Source organism: Cydia amplana, chromosome 6, assembly GCF_948474715.1.
Source record: "Cydia amplana chromosome 6, ilCydAmpl1.1, whole genome shotgun sequence".
Classification (NCBI taxonomy): Eukaryota; Metazoa; Arthropoda; class Insecta; order Lepidoptera; family Tortricidae; genus Cydia; species Cydia amplana.
In genome coordinates, this window is record NC_086074.1 from 12,933,728 (window position 1) to 12,953,641 (window position 19,914).

The window sequence follows — 19,914 nt, forward strand, 5'->3', positions numbered from 1 at the left end:
ACACTAATTTATAGATGTATTGAGATAGGTAGCTCGCGTTCGTTCATTAAGCTGTCTTGGTAAGTTATTTATGCGGGCGTCAGTCAACGCCGCGCCGGAGTGGCGACAAATTTAACAATGCCTGGTATCTCGCTTTGTGTCGCCTTTCTTAAAAAGATCGTTAATGATGTGCGAATCTGTCTACACGTGTCACCGTCGATTTATGTCGATTCTACCTAATTGTTTTATGTTGCGCCGATTTTGTGCTTTATTTCAGCCGTGCACGGTTCATTGGCGTTCCAATTCAAAGCTCGAAACATATTTGGGGAATTTAAATTTACTCGGTGCTTGCGTTCACGCGGGGCTTGTCTGTTGTTTGTGTTGTACAATTAACTAGTAGCGGCAATTATTCACTGCATGTTCCCCACTGCGGTTTATTAAAGTAACTCAACATTCGCCACACATAGGGCTGTATAAAAACGTCCCGACCGCAAGCCAACTGCAGTTTCCTGCCCTGACCACAAATAACCGTTTAATAATTTTAATATTGCTTGTTAGCAATATTAATTTTCTACAGTTAACGTTTGTAGATAATTTTTATTGGTTCTAATTGTACTAATAGTTGAATAGATTGTGAGCCATGACACTGCAGGGTAGGTAGGCAATAAACTAAATTAGCCGCATTATAACATTGTATGGCTTTAATATATTTACAATTGTAAAACCAACGTTATTGATTCTCCGTAAGTAGGTACTATGTCTGTTTACTTTTAATATCTGTGATCACCTGTGCAACAAGAATCTACATATGGCATCGGATCACGTTTCGAAGCTAATTTCGTGATCGCCGACAATCGATCCACTTCAACGTCAGGATAAATTGATCTAGCTTTTTGAAATTGAAACTATCAATCACGATATTACATGTCGCATAAACTAGTTTATTTACAACACACCGGCACAGTGACAGTAAGTAATTTAGCTACTTTTTGCAACATCTTCCATTTGTAATAATATTATTAGTTAGCGTGTAGCGAGCTGCGCCCGCGTCGGCCAATTTCACATCCACTCGACGCAGCCCGTCATTACGCTGCAAATATTACAATTACGACCTACTGAGATGTTCCACTAGTGACGTGCCTTTTCATTCAATAGTTTTTACTCAATACTCCGTTTCCTGCCATGAATTATTTATTTCCTTTGAATATTTACACTAGAGCAATTTCAATTTTAACCTGTATGTTACGACTTTTTTATTTTTTAATTAGTCGGCGCTATTATTTTCATTAAAGCATATCGTATCCATATCGGCAGTTCTTATAGCAGTTAACATATTATGGTCAATAAAAAGGCTCGTTGAAAAAGTAATCACTCATCCAATAACAGAACAAACATGGGCCGCGCGGATTAGTCGCGCTCCTGCGCTACAATCACTGTCGATGATTGTTGTCGAAGCTTTGAGCTTTGCCGTTACCGCCCTTCCTAATGGAAGGATCTGCGTTACGTTGTGACTAATATACGAGGTCCAGGATCCTTTGGGAGTCGTTAAACGTCGTCAGGAGCTTTTGAAGCCCCGATAATGATCGTCGGTTGGCAGAGGTTTTTGCAAGGTCACTGCATTAACCTGGCTTGTTAGTGGGCCGACGAGGAGCAAGCGCGGCGAGTACCTAATGAACGGAGCTGCGAGATGCAAGTCACGGGGCAGGCAGAGGCGCCGCCGTCATCGCTCGCGTCATCGCGCCCTGTCAATAAATGATGCCCCGACAACGGAGAAGGTTATTTTCGAAGAGCTCCACTAATTAATGCCTTCCACTTAAAAAAGGTTACTTTACCTACCTAAGAAGCGGCGTCTTTGTTCTATTGTCAACTCTTTTAAAGTTTTAGAATAGGTAATGGTGCTGGTAGCCCTTATTTGTTCCATACTGTAAACGTCATTCTTGTGGTCGGATCATTATTTACTTATATTTCTAATCATAGTGTCGCTTCACCAATGATAGTAAACGTTCCCTCAATTATGTAAGCATGGTCAGATATTGAGCGTTTCTTTCAAATGATATATGTTCTGTACGCCTCTTTCCGGTGAATTATGGCAAAGATTATGGATTATTATTGTTTTTCTAACTTAAAATAAATCAGCGTGCGATTTGGCTCTGGCCTCTGGCTTTTGCGTATGATCTAGTGATGTCAAATTTGGACCCAGCACAATCTATTTCATCACATCTGTTCTGACAATCTGCAATGTTTTGATTTTCTCTATCTGTTCCCTACTTACGTCACCAGCAGGACGGCGATTAATTTAGTAGTTTAGCCGAGACTCGCGGTGGCCACCCGCGGGGCTCCGCCGGCGCCCCGCCGCGCCCCGCGGAGCGCTAATTGAAACTGACACCGATAGCGCCATTCACACTGTCCTTTATCGGACCATTTTGTGAAAACAACACATACAAAAGAGTAAAAATTGGGAATATGCCTGTACGGTAGAATGATTAGGGAAAAATATAGACAAACCACGAAACGAACTCTGAAAATCTGTTTCCATTAATATTCCAAATCCTTGGTCAAAGTCACTGACTACGACCAAATAAAATTATCCAGTGCCATTGAAACCGATATTTAAAATACTGCCTTAAGTACAGATAAATACACAATCACACACACTGGTACATATCTACCCGTAATTCGACACCCACACACCAGAATGATCTGATCCATCACATTAAATTTATGTCTCAACAATAAAACCGCTGCACGCGTCCCTTTCAGCCTTACAAGCGAGTGCAAGAACTATCGGAAATTGCAACTATTATCCGTAGCATCCGGCTTTTAAGTGTAAATTTTCCGTTTGCAATTTGTCTTGCAGAGGGATTTAAACTAACAGTCTCCTTGTAGCTCAAGTGGCCATTAAACGCAGCGGTTGGGGCTGTTATGAATTTGGATATATCCCTCATCCTATCTTCCCCTTGTGACTACACAGATATAGGTTACTTTTGCCACGGTTATAGTCTGACAACATATGAAGTAAAATAAATGTTACTTATTTAGGTACATATTATCTAGAAAATGTCAAATGGCACTAATTCTACACTTTACTAGTATACCTACGTTACTTTCTTGTTTGCATCTGAAAAAACTACAAATATAAAAAAAAAACACCCGACTTTAGAGGTAGGAAATACCAATCCAACAAAAATCCATTTCAAGCCAAAAATGCCATACATAATTTTGGAAAAGAGCTGATACTCTTCAAACTACTGGATCGATTTCTATCAAATAAATATAGCTAAGAACCACCGCAAGAAAACAAGCTTTCACGTAAAAAAATCGCATCGAAATCGGTCCATCCGTTGGAAATACGATGCCACAGACAAGCAGACAGATACACGGGCGTTTTTTTTTTGTTGTCCCCTACGCTTTTTTTTCAAATTTGGGATTTTTTATGTTATTTCTACTCATAATCACGAGCTCTTTCTATCCTAATAAGAGAAAAAAAGTGTCCCAAAATTTCCATACATTTTTCGATCTTTCCATTCCGCGACCGCCATACAAATTCTATGAAAAATGGTGACGTAATGGAAATAAAAACTTTAGGACACTTTTTTTCTCCTATTAGGATAGAAAGAGCTCGTGATTCTGAGTAGAAATAACATAAAAAATCCCAAATTTGAAAAAGCGGCCAAGTGCGAGTCGGACTCGCGCCCATGAAGGGTTCCGTATTTAGGCGATTTATGACGTATAAAAAAAAACTACTTACTAGATCTCGTTCAAACCAATTTTCGGTGGAACTTTACATGGTAATGTACATCATATATTTTTTTTAGTTTTATCATTCTCTTATTTTAGAAGTTACAGGGGGGGGACACACATTTTACCACTTTGGAAGTGTCTCTCGCGCAAACTATTCAGTTTAGAAAAAAATGATATTAGAAACCTCAATATCATTTTCGAAGACCTATCCATAGATACCCCACACGTATGGGTTTGATGAAAAAAAAAAAATTTTGAGTTTCAGTTCGAAGTATGGGGAACCCCAAAAATTTATTGTTTTTTTTCTATTTTTGTGTGAAAATCTTAATGCGGTTCACAGAATACATCTACTTACCAAGTTTCAACAGTATAGTTCTTATAGTTTCGGAGAAAAGTGGCTGTGACATACGGACGGACAGACAGACGGACAGACGGACAGACGGACAGACAGACAGACATGACGAATCTATAAGGGTTCCGTTTTTTGCCATTTGGCTACGGAACCCTAATAAGTGTAGGGGACAACAAAAAAAAAACGCCCACACACACAGACAGACAGACAGACATTGGCGTGAAATATAATAACACTCCTCATTTTGTGTCGGGGGTTAAAAAGAAAACAAAACGTCGACGCTAGACGTGTTCGTTGAGCAATATTAAGTATTTGCATGCGCTTTTCAACGAACATCTTTTTTTTTTTTTTCATTTTATTGTCTTGTGTAGTAGTAAATCTGTAAATGGACTGAAACAACCTAGATCTCCTGAGCTACAAGTTAATGTACCGTTACGCTTTCAGTTTAATCGATATGAATTTTTGTTATTCCGTTCAACCCCTTTCTTGTAAATTACGCTAGGTGCAGGTAGTAATTTTCTAAATGCGCTTAAGCACATTTGCCGCTGTCACGGTTATTAACGAAGCTTAACCCACTTACTGTTTACTTATTTAGTCTCATTTGCAAGCACTAAGTTTGTAATTAAGTAATTACCCACGGACGTGAGAGGCGTGTGCTTTATCCAATTTCGAAAAAACCGTTGCCGTAAACAATTTTTCAATTATTATGATCGATAGCCGGAAAATTAAATCAATTTAATTGGAATTAATCAATACACATCTAGTCACGATCGTTGACTAGTTAGTAATCTAATAAACATCTTTCTTGTAAATCGTTACTGTATGCAACACCGTTTAAATATCTACGTTTTTATGTTTACATGTAAGTAAATAAATAAATATCTAATGGTCATTACAAATTTAATCAAAAATAATTAAATTCAACTTGTGAGTTGTGGTTAAGTTGACAGGTCCGATTTAAATTACACTACTAATCTACGTTTGGTATTTTTATGTATGTTCATTTTTGGCGTAGGTTCCCTGTAAGCCCATACAGCCTGATCTATTAAATATGTATGAGGGTATGTCATTCCCGTATGCTTGCCATCTGGCTTATACAAATATTATTTCAAACTTTACAAACTTGTTTTCTGACAACGACAACACAGGAACAATAAACGCGCTAGCAGTGCCTTTGCTTAACAATCTTTCCCCGGCTACTTGCCATTAGAGGGTCGTGGAGCGCCATTAGCCCCGCGCCATATTTCACCACTCGAGGAGGCTCCATGAATACTCGCACTCGGGCTGAAGCTTTAAAGCGCGCCTGTCATTGATGGCTTTAATGTCACGTCACAATGTTTAGCTTTTAGGGGATGGTCACGTTTTAACTTTCGTTAAACGTCGTCGTCGTCGTTTCGTTTCGTTCGTTTCGTTTCGTAATACGAGTGAGTAACTTATATCTAACAATTGCGATATGCCAAAAAAGCAAGCCCCTTGTTTTTAGACTTGTGTTACCTACAGATTTCACATAGGTAATTATAATAAAACGGGTTTAACTGTCAAATGCTTATTGGTATAACGTTGAAGACTTGAAGTACATAACAAGGGCACATACCCCTCACCTGTATTTATAACATGTAGGCGGGTGTGTAGTTACTTACATTACTGAAATTTCTTATCAGTTCACGTCAAAATGCAAATTTGGAACGTTATCTTATACGGGGTGTAATTGTAATACTTAAATAATCGTAAATTTTACACTTCTTACGCAATATCTTGATATATACGGTTAAGCAAGCGATAAATGATAATATCTAAGTCTTAATTCGCTTAATTGATTTAAAATAACGCAGGTATTATATAGTTATAGGTTACATGCTCTTCACCCTAGTTGACCTTCATGCCCTTAAGTTTTTATGACTTAGACATTCGAAGCCTCAACGCACTACAAGCAGTGAAGCATCAGAATTCATGTGCGCTTATTCGAGCACGTCCATGTAGGGTGCAGCATAATTACTGGACGTCCATAAACGCAGCTGACAAGCGCTGCGGTCACCGCGGTCGCTCATTCAACACCCACCATTCATAACTGGCGAGTGACCGCAGCGCAGACGTGTGGAACGTTTAGCTCAATTTGCCTAGTTGCATGCAGTTTGGGACTGGAGTGGAACCCACAGGTTTAAGGCTTTTTAACATTCGTCCTATAATATTATAGTAATATTATAGTAAGAAAACTGAACAAAAAATAAGTTCAACTGATGTTACACTCAAAACTATAGGGGATTGGAGACTTGGAGAGGGTTGCACACGAACAGGTGCTAATGAAATACGAAATTACTCATAAAGTACTGATTGTTTGTTGTCGTTGTATCAAAAATACTTCATCGTTAATTACCTACACGGAGACAACCTGTAGTCCAATGTGGTTATAGACAGGTAATCAATTTTGGCTCTTTAGTTTATTTGTGGTTAGCTTTAAAAAGATATTAATTAAATGAAACCCTGCTATTGATACTTTCGATTGGATGTAAAACATCTACAAGGTATCATCGGCTCGTTCACCCGAGTGCTGTGATTCGATTCCTATCAGAGATCTACGAAGCGGAATAGGAGATGAAGTACTTAGGTGGTCGCGTGGCCCGGACCGCCCGTCGCGGCCGACGCCGCGCTATGCTAATTCAATTGTGTAGAGCGGATAGCGCGATACCATCGCGTTGCATTATCATAATAATGCGCGAGTCACCTCGCCGATACCAACCGTCGACATGCACTCGATACACAATTTGTAAATCGATACCTCACAACAACACAGCTTTTCGGGCCCAGACCTTAAAACAATTGTATCATTTAGCTGACACATGAAAACATGCATCCATGACACGAACAAAGGCCGCATCACAAAAACTTGACAACGCAAAACAAGAACCTCGACACCAACAGTGTTATGAGGCACTTACTTCAAGTAACATGGAAAGAAACCTAGCATCTAGGTAATCGATTCACAGAAGTGTTGAAAAGTGGCGAAAGCCGTTCTCAGGCGGCCGCCCGCGGCCCGTAACCGTACCCACAGTTCTTGCCGGCGATTACATTCATCTAGCGGGATGCAAATTGAATTATGGGACTTTTTGTGGCCGTTCAATTGTTTAATACGTCGCTTTGTTCTTGCGCCGCTACGTGACGATTGAGCACTCAGCGCCTTGTAATCGCCGCAGTCTTCCAGCCACGATTGTTCCACACCATTCTAGTCAACCCGTCCCACCAAATTATAGTGTTTCGCCTTATTACCTAATTGTTGCTATTGTTACAAATGACTAACTGCTTTCGAAAATCTTACGATCTATCTCTTATTACAATTTATATCTCCTTAACGATAGTTCCATGAACTCAGGTAGGTACTTGCGCATATTTTTAAGCCAAGTTTCCTCGTGAGCTTTCACGCAAAAAGCTAACACATGTACCAATCATTAACGAAATAAGTATTTAATATTTATACTTTACCTATGCATACATCGTTGGATGTACATCCTATGTCAGTCACGTTCCAAAATTAGTTTGCCTGTAGTAGGTACTTACCTAGGAGTATTTCGCAAAGAAATAACGTCTTGAATTCATAATTGTTCGTTTTTACGAGACTTCAGGTCGTTGGTGCGCCTCGTCTTTGTGGTTTAGACCCCGCGGCACTGCGTCGGTAATTTTCTCAGCAATTAATACCCCACGTTCAATTTGTTAAATGTAAAAAAATGTGAAACAGAAGTCGAAGAAAATTACTGAAGCCACATCCACTGGCAGTTCCACGCTATTACCGTAGGAGCGAATGAAATGTCAACTAATTGCAGCGTGCCATTGTATTGACATGTGCTATTGCGGTTTTTATTGACAACGCTGTCATTGAGAAGGTCGTTAATTCATACGTTGGGAAAAAACAGCATGATAGAGTACGAATAACAATTAAAATAAAGTCGAAATAAATGTTTATGTATCACTTGTTTTTGGAAATAGATATGAAATGGAACAAAAATGTCACAATGCTAAGATGTAAAATTAAGAAACAGGTTTAGCTATTAATCGTTTTAGGTAATCTTGTAGACATACATCGGATAGACAATCAGGGCAATAAAGTTGGTCTCGCGTGCCCTGCGGCACACTTGAGTCTAACCATTTTATTTGTTTGTTACTATGGTTTAAATTGAGCTAATTATAATGATTTCTGAGGAAATTACTGGCATTAAGTTGCTACCAAAAATACGTGAGTTTAACGACGTTTTCCGAGAAACCTCGAGAGCGGGCCGTCGGCGACGCGCCGACACACGCGATGCTGCTATCACATTGTATTCCTTGTATGCAATGCGGCCTTGAACTTATCTACACAATGCTATCAATATGCCTTAAGGTATTCGCTCTGTGTTGAAAGTAAATTTTACCGCTTTAAATATGAATTAAATTCTAAACTAAAGGGCAAATAAAGGTAGGATTACGACACTATACCTACACTACCTACAGGCATGTAATGGATATTTTTAATTACGATTACGAAAACCGAAAACGGGACTTAATTGTATATATTTAAGTTTTAAACTTACCTCCGACGTTTCGAGGACGGCATTGTCCTAGTGGTATCGGAGAAAGACTAAAGCTAAAATTGACATCAACATCTTCTCTTTTATAAATGTTACAATACAAGTAAATTTAAAAAATCACGTTTGTTGTATGGGACTCGAGTCCCCACTTTAATATTTATTTTATTCTGTTTTTAGTATTTGTTCAATTTGTTGTATTTGCTGTGAAAATTTCAACTGTCTAGCTATCACGGTTCATGAGATACAGCCTGGTGACAGACAGACAGTCCAATTTGTACCCTTTAGGTACGGAACCCTAAAAAAGTTAAGCGCTACGTGTTACTACGCTATTACCTAAATGAAAACGTCGATATTAGTAAGTAATAGGTAATACTTTATTGAATATGCTTATGAGGGATCTCTTCCGGCTAACCTCAGTTAGTTTGATCGACCTAAGAAAACTTTATAGGTTATCAAGGAATCACTATTTTCACCATCTACATACATATCTTATACCTTTAAACGAGCAATTCTTGTTTATTTATTTATTTATATATATATATATATTTCGGGGATCTCGGAAACGGCTCTAACGATTTCGATGAACTTTACTATATGGGGTTTTTCGGGGGCGAGAAATCGATCTAGCTAGGTCTTATCTCTGGGAAAACGCGCATTTTCAAGTTTTTATATGTTTTCCGAGCGAAGCTCGGTCACCCAGATATTATATTTAATCCAAACAAACCTTAGGTATTTATCTAATATTTATGTTGTTGAGATGAGGTGAAAGTTAACTTTGGTTCAGTTGTCAAAGGGACCCTGAAATTTAATGTAAAACGCTCGACACTTCGCCATGCCATGTCTCGGTGCAATTAATTTCACAATTTTAATTGCCATTGTGCTGTTATAATGATTGAATTACTTGATGTCGGTATTAATTATTATAATCATTGTATGCTAGGTGTAATTATTGGTGTTTAAGTTTTTGTCAGCTGCGTCGATAGGGCAAATCGAAACATTTAATTTGACAACTATGTTATTACGTTGATTTTGTCACCTCTTGGTCATAATCATATTTAATTATACTGTTTTTACTTTCAGTTACGCTTATTTTTACCGTAATTAAATGATTTCTATAAATAATATAACCGCAAAAGAAACCTTGTCTGTCTGTTTGCCTGTTACTTCTCCACGCTTAAGGTAGACTTCCGAGCAAAGCGGCTCCAGCGTCAATAACGCAGCGACACTGACGCGGCGACAGAGCGATAGTATTATGCAGTATGGAAACCACCGCACCGTTACCGTTATGCACCGTATGGAATAACAACTGCGACTGTCGCCGGTGTCGCGCCGCTCGGAAGTGTATCTGCGTCAGTTACCGATGCGACACTGATGCTGCGGCTCTGACGCTGCGGCCGTTGCGACAACGCTGAATGAAATTTGCTATGGAGATTGAGGCTCGAGGAAGGACATAGGATAATTCTTATATGATCATTATTCCACGCAGACATTTGCGGGCAGAAGCTAGTACCTACCTATGTAAAAACGAAAATGATGTTACTGATAAAGAAAAAAATGCTCCAAACCGGGCGATTTTCTTTCACTAATTATCAATCCCTGATCACTCCATGGCTCATTGCAATGAATCCTTTTTTAATTTATGCGTTTCTTGTCCGTGTATTTTGCAGTTAGTATTTTATTATGTACATGAGTATAAAATAAACCGGAATTATAAGTGTTTTAAGATGTGGCTGTAATAAAAGACTAAACCTTATTCAAACATCATAAATGTACCTGAGCCAGTTCTCGGCCACTTAAATAATTTGATTCAACATTCGAGTAATTAAGAGTAAAAAAGCCAGCTATATTGTATTGACTGTAGCTCTGCTACAGAGCGACAGCACAAAAGCCAAAGTGGAAGGGAGTCCCTTGTTTCCATTCGACCGCTTGTTTTTTATTCGTCTGAAACTGGTTTCTCAAATTGGTACTCCTATTATCTGGTCCCAGCCGGTGAAGGTCGGTCTCACTCAGAAAATTTGTGTAGCAAATTCCGTCACGCAAAATATTGGTGGGTAATTTCGATCAGAATTTTGACGGTTTAAATGTCCTTCTAAATTGGATGGTGTTTCGACACTTTTTTTGTAAAGGATATTTACGGTGGAAAATAATTGTTTTTTTTTTACCGCGTTTCAGAACAGAACGATTTGTGATATATTTTTTGTGTATATAACATTTAGGTACCTATCTATGTTTATTAGAATGTAGCAATAATAAACTATGTATGTAGTTATAAAATGTGTGTGTAGGTTCGATAACCAAGCGCCAGTTTTTGTTGTTATATATCTACTTAGATCGATCAAAGATTCTTATTTATATATTATAATATATATGCAGAAGTTTTTTTAAAGTAAAGAACGCGTTCAGGCTATAATGTTACTTTCGACAGAGCACTAGCGGAGCCTCGGGGCTCGACAGCGAGTGGGCGCTCATGTCCGACACATTACCACACAATTTCATCGACTTATCAAATTTAAACGCTCACATTACCGACTAGGCGGCGATTTTATTGAAACGTTCCGATAATCGCGGAGAAACAATACGTAATCTGTCCAAATTGCTGATGAATGCGTTAGATGGGACATGCGGCGATCGACACTCGATAAACATTTTGGTCACGTTGGCCCTAAACGTAGCAAGACAAATATTTTACAGAATCCTCTCCTATTACAAGTTCCTACAATTCCATATTCCATAGGGCATAGATCATAATACCGAATCTGGACAAAAACTCGGTCCCCCACATGTCGGGCATGCGTCAAAGTTGGACGGCGTCACAAGTCGGTAATTTCCCTTTAAATAAATAATTTGTTTCGGCCCAATTTGACGCGATCGCCATGTGGTGGTCGGTCTAATGGCCGCGGATAACTACGCGGTTTCACGCTTTACTCACTTAGACCATCGCCGCCAAACTGTGAAATGTCATTACATTTAGTTTATATTGCGTGAAATAAATATGCCTTAATAAATAAAGATTCTTTATATACATAAAATTACATACAATATACACGACCATACAATGGTCGCTAATTGTTTATAGTAACTACTTGAGATATTTCTATGTATATATTTTAATTAGAGGAAAAACTTGAACTCGCAATCACGGCTTTGTCACACATACTAGGTTTCCAAATCTTTATTCCAATTCTAGTTATTATATAGTAGTAGGTGGTATATTTAAATCTGTGGTTGTAGGGTTTGCACGACGTATCCGAAATGTATGGGAAGATCCGCGGATCCGGATCCAGATCCGGATAATTTCATACCGAAATGTATGAAATTATCCGGATTGCAAACCCTATATAGTAGTCATTTATAGTAAATAATCCCGCCAGTTTCCGAGGCCGGATTCGAACCGAACCCTTTACTCTATTTAGGGCTTAGTCTTACAGAGATTTTCAAATGAATGATATATTGAAACATTTATTTCAGGCTTCAAAGCCCTTGAGGGAACTTCAGAATAGCTATAAGGACCAAATTAACTAAGAAAGAAGCTATGCTAATACATACCTTTTGAAATAATAATACATGTACCTACCTACAAGTGTAGGTATGTAATAGATAAGTCATTTCATAAAGTCATATGAACAGATTTTGCTCATGAACGAACAATGCCCAACACTCCATAGAACTGATCGTAGCTGTAAAAGTCACATGGGACAGGAAGAGTTAATCGATACTTCCCCCAGTCAGTTTCAAATGACAGGCGCCGACCCTTGCCTTGCAGCCTAATGATCGTATTTTGATGCTACTTACAAATTCTCGTTCGCTGGAAATCAATAAGGGCACTTTTCATACTAATAGAAGGAAAACAGATAATTTTGTCTTAGGACAATAGTTGTAACGCCCCAATAATTATAATTAAAACGGAGTACGAAGTGGGGTTCGAATCCTGGTACAAAACAGAATATGACTAGGTGATTTTGTGGTCGTGATCCCGAATATCAAAATGTATTAAGATTAAGATGGTACCTACTTGTACTTTCACGCTCCGTGATTGTAACGCCATTTAGGAACTTATAGCTAAATTGGTTGTTCGATACTTAATGGAATTTCCAATTTAGCTAGATCCCGAAATGGCGTAACAATCACGGAGCGTGACTGTACATAGCGTAAACCTGTATCTGATGGCACCTGTAAAATAGAGATACATTATTAAGAACTGAAAGACAAAACTAAAACATTCTCCGTAAAATATCGTCCATAGTCACTGTGAAATCACTTATCCCGTCATGTTGATATAAATTATTAGGCGATAATTTAACTCGTTTATTTGCATTAGAATAGAAGCCGGGGTGTCGGGGCGACAGCGATGGCGTACGGTTTCACCCCGGACGCGTTCGATAATTCCCTAATTGTGCAATTAGCCGTCTGCAATTTGCCGCAGGCTTATTTGACGCGAATTAGAACGGGATTTTACAATATAAAATCCCTATTATACAATTAGAAATCTTTCAAAGGCCAAAACTGACGCATATTATTTCAAATCAAGGTTAAATGGACAGTTCATTTTGTCTACATATGTTTGTACACCTATCGTAGTACATATGTGACGTTATCTATAAAAAGGGACCTTATTGTCGATGGCGCTTACGCCATTATTAACGATGCTCCGATATAAATACAATGCCGCCTGAAGCTGTGCGGCGTAAGCGCCATCGACAATAAGGTCCCTCTTCATAGATAATGCCCCATATTATTGTCATAAAATATGTAAGACACACACTATTAGAGCAGGATTTTTCCTTTTTTACCTACTTCATTAAAATCATCGACTTAAAACTAGAAACTTTAGAAAGGTTAAATATTATCGCAATTTTATAGCTTCAACCGCTCTTATTCTAAAGGTCAGCTAGTTCATTATTCGTGCAGGTAAACTTATAACACACATTATTGGCTTATGTTGGCATCAGCAAATATTATCATAATCTTATTTAATTTAAGCGGTATGAGACGATAAGCCTTATTATCTCGAATAACGTGTTGTCTAAAAATATTAGCTCATAAGTATAGTTATGAATTTTATGAAATATAATTTGGTTAGTAACGACTTCGCGATCATCTTAATAACACATCGGGATAAGCGTTTCGCTTGAATATTCATTTCGGCTCATCATAATTTCGGTGGATAATTTTAAATCAGCCAATCAGCGGCGAGTTGCGTCCGCGCCGGTGCCGCGGAGGTTTAACTCACAATTTATGGGTTCTCACATTAATTTAATTACAGCCCACGATACTAAACTTATTTGCGATATGAAAGAAAATTGGAAATTTGGTTGGTGAATATATTTTGCTAAAAATATTAGAAGATGACGTCATTGTTGAAGTTTGATACAAGAAAATGCTGAACGATCTCAGCAGAAATTAATTACCAGCCATACTCTGCGTAATGACTTTATAGGTAGGACACACTGAACAACTTTTATTATCAATACCGAAATAACGGAAAAAAATTTGGCTGACATTCCGGCTGATGTGGTGCATCTTTTTTTGCGATTTCGGCATTGGTCCCATTAAAAAAGTTGTTCAGTATGACCTATATTAAAGTCTATGGCTAAACAGTATGGCCGGTGATTAAAATTTCAACCTGTATAAGACACGGCCGCTTCAGCTCGCTTCAGAGACATTTTTTTTATATAATTTACATCAATATTATGATTTTTTTTGTTTGTGTGTTTTATGTATTTTTGATTAATAAATATAATAATATGAATTAAATATGTTGAATATAACACTCATCTGATTCGCTTCCGATTTTGAATTCAATTTTCTGAGTCATTGAAGAATGCATTCCCACAGCACAGGCACGGAGTTTCCTCCGCGCTGGCCTACTGAATTAAAGCCTGCAATTAAGTAATCCGATCCACGCGGTCATTGATACATCCGGTCCCCTTTCAAATTCTACTAGCAAGCCTAATTATGATCTGGCTCTCGTAATTCTTAGAGCAAAGATACGAGAATTATGTATTATTTCTGCTGGTTTTCCTTTTGGTTTGAGTATTTTGATTGAAATCTGGAAGGACATCTTTCATTGACACTCACTCATATCAGGTACTCATATCAGACGAAAGTCTTCTGGAGCCACATCCAAGGATCTTCGCAATGACCATTCACTCGTGTCTCCTACAATGTTCTATAGTCCAGCTTATGGGAGGCTTTCCCACGTTGCGTCTCTCTCTCACATCAGTTAAAAAATGTTATTTATATCATATTGTAAGGATACGTATCTTTCACGTTCTTTGTTAGACTGTTACTGGTCTACCTACCTTAATTACATCTCGATTTCAAACTGAAAATCACCTAATGAACAAACCTATCCCATCCTCGCTACCTGACCCGACTTCATTGACTCTCACATGGTCGGTGAATCTCTTTGTGTTTTATTTAATTTTTTACGACAAAAGATCTTCGTCATTTTTGACAAGGAAAAAGCCATCAACATTGTAATGCGGTGCACGGCGCCAGAGAGGCGCCACGGTTTGATTCAATCTCGAGGCGGCCAGTTGACGACCAATTACCGATATCACTCTGTTTTGGTGCGCCCGCGCCAGCCCCAAATGGAGCATAATGCCTAGGGTAATTATGACAGCGCCGCCGACCAAGGCAGAACACATTCTACCACTCATCTTCTAATATTATCCCAAAATTGCTTCGAGAAGTGTCTATATGTATCTGAAATTTAACACCTCAATGGATCAGAGAATGATTTTAACCAACTTTAAGTAAAGGCCGAGGTTCTCATTTCGACTGACTGTTTCAATCTTGAATTCTAAAAATCAAAAAGAAGCAGATTCGTTTTATATCGACATTTTATTTTTAATTTAGTGACTAATAATTATAACATTGAAAATGAAAAATAAAAGCTCATTCTGACTGACTCATAGTTGCCTTGGTCACATAAGGTAGGTCGTAAATAGTCGGTATTTTAATATTGACGGAACAAATGCGACGGAATAAAGATCAAAGACCTAATAATATAGGTACCCTATTATCTAGATATACATATACCTACATATATCTTAAAGAGTAAAGTCTCACGACTTAGTATCGCCGTGGCAATTGGATATGGTTTTATGATTTTTTTATGGTAATCGTAATTGTCATGGGCTATGGGGCAGTCGTATTTATACCGTTGTGGCCTACATCTACTCATATCTATGCGGATATCGCAAGATAAACCTGTCTTAACGTCTGTAGCTGCTTATTTACACTAGTTAAAAACTTGATTAAAACATCAACCTTCACATTTGTGAGAAATACTCGTATTATTTAAGTACTCTAACATTTATTACCACACAACTTCACAAAAACTCAACACTGTTTTGTGATTTTTTAGAAAAAACGAAGTAGTGCTAAAAAAGCGCTGTACCTAGGATAATTTTCCGAACATGGCATGACTCTAGTTCATAAAATGTTCAGCGTTCATTAAATTTGTATTTGTCCTTTCATTCGCTGGCGCAGTTTTCCAAGTTTTAAGAATAAGGGCGCGTACACACGGCACGACAGCTGCGCCAATCACAATGTACAGGGCGTGGCCGCACCCCGTTCCCCGTGTCCCGGTGTCGGATCCCTGGATTATATTATTATTGCTCACAATGGAACTTTTTTATCGGCGCTTTGTGTCTCATGCTGGGGTGAAATATCCGGTCGGATGTTCCTTGTGTGCTCACCTTTATTTTTAACTCGCTGAAATGAACAACGGTGAATGGATTATGCTTTACACCCTTATTCTAGCTTTATACGTGCTTAGGGATCTAATTTTATTTTACGAATGCGGTGCCTACGCCTATCAGTGAGTGTAGATATACCTATAGGTGTTTAGATATAGGTACAGTTTTTTTTTATACCTACATTGTCTAATTATGTATGTATATTCAAATACATATGTTAGACTTAAATATAGGATATCTACTTATTCTAAAATATTACTTGGATATCTATTTACTATAGGAAGTCGAAATCATTAAAACGATATATTTTTTAATGATAGATAATATATATTGGAAGGCCAGTGACGCGGGTAGCGTTTATTAATTACGACGTCCCGCGGCTCGCGGTAGCGGCCGGGAGCTGTCACCGCCGCCTAATTGTAAATACACTACAACCATCTCATAATTTATTTATATTATTTCTCAGCGCCCCGGGCACGAGCCGAACACCACGTTAGTTCCCATATAAATTAGGCCATAAATCTTAGTCGACACTCGGGCCTGTTCTCACGGTCTAAACCCACCGTTGATGATAATTAAACTCGTAGGACTTCTTTTTTCGATCGCGTTAATTAACTATTCGTTGTCTGTCTTTCCAGGAACACCCGAGCTTACGCGGCACGCCGCTGGCGATGTTGGCGGCGCAGTGCAACAAGCTGTCGAGTAAATCTCCGCCGCCGCTGGCCGACGCGGCCGTGGGCAAGGGCTTCCACCCGTGGAAGAAGAGCCCCGGCGCGCACTCCCCGCCCGGCGGCGGCGGCGCGCCGCGCTCGCAGCCGCCCGCCTGCACCCCCTACGGCCGAGGACCCACGTCGTGTGCGGCGCCACCCTCCTATGGAAACGACCTCTATTTCCCGTCGTCCGGCGATCAACTCCTAGGCAAAAGCGAATCCAGTGCGAGTCTCGGCTCGATGTACTCCCGACACCCCTATGAATCGTGGCCTTTCAACGTCGGCGGTGGCGGCAGTAGTGGTGCCTTAAAAGCTGCTGAAATGGGCGGCGTGGGTGCCGTCGGCGGTACGTGGTGGGACGTTCACAGCGGATGGTTAGACGTCGGGGGACAGATGGCAAATTACGCGGGCCAAGACTACTCGCAATTAACGCATTCACTATCCGGTGGTGCTCACTTACTACCCCCTGCCCCTCACCTGCTTCAAGACGCATATAAGTCCGTGTTGCCGACGCAGGGTTCATTTGGACTGCACGGGCCGGGTTCGCCGGCGCCACCCGCGCAGGCTCCCTCTCCCCGGTCGCAGCGCCGGTACGCCGGCCGAGCCACTTGCGACTGCCCCAACTGCCAAGAAGCAGAGAGGCTAGGCCCCGCAGGCGCTCATCTAAGAAAAAAGAACATTCACAGTTGTCACATACCCGGCTGCGGAAAAGTGTACGGCAAAACGTCCCACCTAAAAGCCCACCTTCGCTGGCACACAGGCGAAAGGCCTTTCGTGTGCAACTGGCTATTCTGCGGCAAGAGGTTCACGCGCTCCGACGAGCTGCAGCGGCACCTACGTACGCACACCGGAGAGAAGAGGTTCGCGTGCCCAGTGTGCAATAAGAGATTTATGCGATCAGATCACCTAGCGAAACATGTGAAAACGCATAACGGAGGTAAAAAAGGCAGTTCGGATTCGTGTTCGGACTCGGAGGAGAACAGCCAAGGGGAAGGCGGCGTGGGCGGACGGTCGCCGGAGCACCCGCTGGACGTGAAGCCGGGCTCGCTGGTGTGACGCGCGCGCGCGGCCGCGCCGCCCGCGCCGCCGCTGCCGCTGCCGCTGCTGCACCACGCACCGCTCCTGTGATACTGCCGCCCGCGCCCCGAGCCCGGGCCTGTACATACCACATATCAGAACATTGTACATAGTAACGTGCTCCTGTAAAATAGACAATGCGGTACCTATTGCAGCCGTAGTGTATTTGTTGTGAGACTTAAGTGTTGTACAGTATAGAACGTTAATGATATAGTAAGAATTATAAGGTTAATTAGATTAAGTAGATCACACTCTTTTAGTCCAAAATTACAGTTCATTATTTATTACATTACTTTATACGTATAATAATACCTCAATTGATATGAATGAAAACGAATTTACTGTCGGACCCTGCTAATGCTTATGTTCTTGCCTGTAATTTATGTATGTATAAAGATAACTATTTTACATGCAGTTTTGTGAATAATATGGCTCCTACTTAATGGTAGTTTACTTAAGCCGGGCTGCTGGGTATATTGACTTTGCAATATTAATTAGATATATGAACTGTACGGTCAATGAATATGCCTAGGAAAATATCATCATTGACCAAAAATCGATAAACTGAGACACCGACAAAACGACTTTGTGCTTACTCTTAAAATATATACGAGACTAAAATATGCACTAGATAACTAATTGTTTAATACATCGTTATTTGCTAGCGCAATTAATTTATAGATACATCTGTGTCACACTGTCATTTGCCTAACTATTAAGTTCCCATATGCAACTAAATCTTTAAACCTGCACACAAAAAGATGTTGGGTTAAAATATAATTACACCTAATAAATTATTCTATGACACGTTGAGTATATAGTTAATAAGCTTTTATCGCTGACTGTACTTTTCTTACGACATAGAACTAATATTCATCGAGACAATTCTAAAAACCCCTCACAATTAGGTTGCGTTGTTTCACAGAGTTCCTATGGCCACCTCCTGTCTCCATCGTCAGATCAGCTCGATGGTACCATAATATTGCATTGTCATCCGACTTACATGTGTATGAAAAATTTCAGCTCAATCGGAAACCGGGAAGTGGATCAAATTTTACTTACAAGATTCCATTACATAGTTACATACAGGTTGACCTAATAATAAAAGCTTGTTAATACATACATATAACTTTGAATTTGCATAACTACTGGATTCTACAGATGACTAATCACGGGTTCTAAATATTTACTCGGATAGTCATTTCTTATTACGATTTTTTAATGGATATGATCTGTCAACTGTGACATGTCAGTTTCGACTCGACAGCTGACAGATATTTATATTTATAACAATAAATTATTAGTTATCCGAATAAACCTCCATATCAGACCAATTGGGACGTTTATCATCCCAGCGAATAAAATTACCTACTATTAGGTATACTTAACTTTAATCACAGAGTGTAATGATGTTTAGATCAAATATCGACACAAAAGAAAAGGTCTCGCGAAAATGTTGCCTAATAATTGATGTTTAGAAAAATCATTTAAAAATATTACCTATAGGTACGGTAAAATGTCTTAGTGCACGACACTGCTCCTGCTCTGCATCCATAATTCATAATAATACAGATGACAAACAGGTTGTCAGTTGAATTAGGGCTCAATTAGACGACGCGCGAACTCGTATACGATTTTTGTTACATTGCGGCCCATTGAGGTGACATCAATTCAGCCGACCGATCAAACGACGCAATGTAATCAAACTCGCATACGAGTTCTCGCCCCGTCTAAATTAGCCCTTAGTGACAAACATTGGGATATTTTACCTAAAGTGTCATTCAATAGAAATT

General features: G+C 39.5%; 1 protein-coding gene across 4 annotated transcripts in view; it reads left to right on the forward strand.

Annotated features, from left to right (window-relative positions):
• LOC134648951 (transcription factor Sp9) overlaps positions 1–18,830 on the forward strand; it is a 99,277-nt gene extending 80,447 nt beyond the window's left edge. For all 4 annotated transcript variants that reach the window (XM_063503611.1, XM_063503614.1, XM_063503612.1 and 1 more), the window contains one exon: positions 16,973–18,830. In XM_063503611.1, coding sequence (XP_063359681.1) covers positions 16,973–18,100 — 1,128 coding nt within the window. In that variant the 3' untranslated portion in view covers positions 18,101–18,830. The remainder of the gene's footprint in view (positions 1–16,972) is intronic.
• The last annotated feature ends 1,084 nt before the right edge of the window (positions 18,831–19,914 follow it).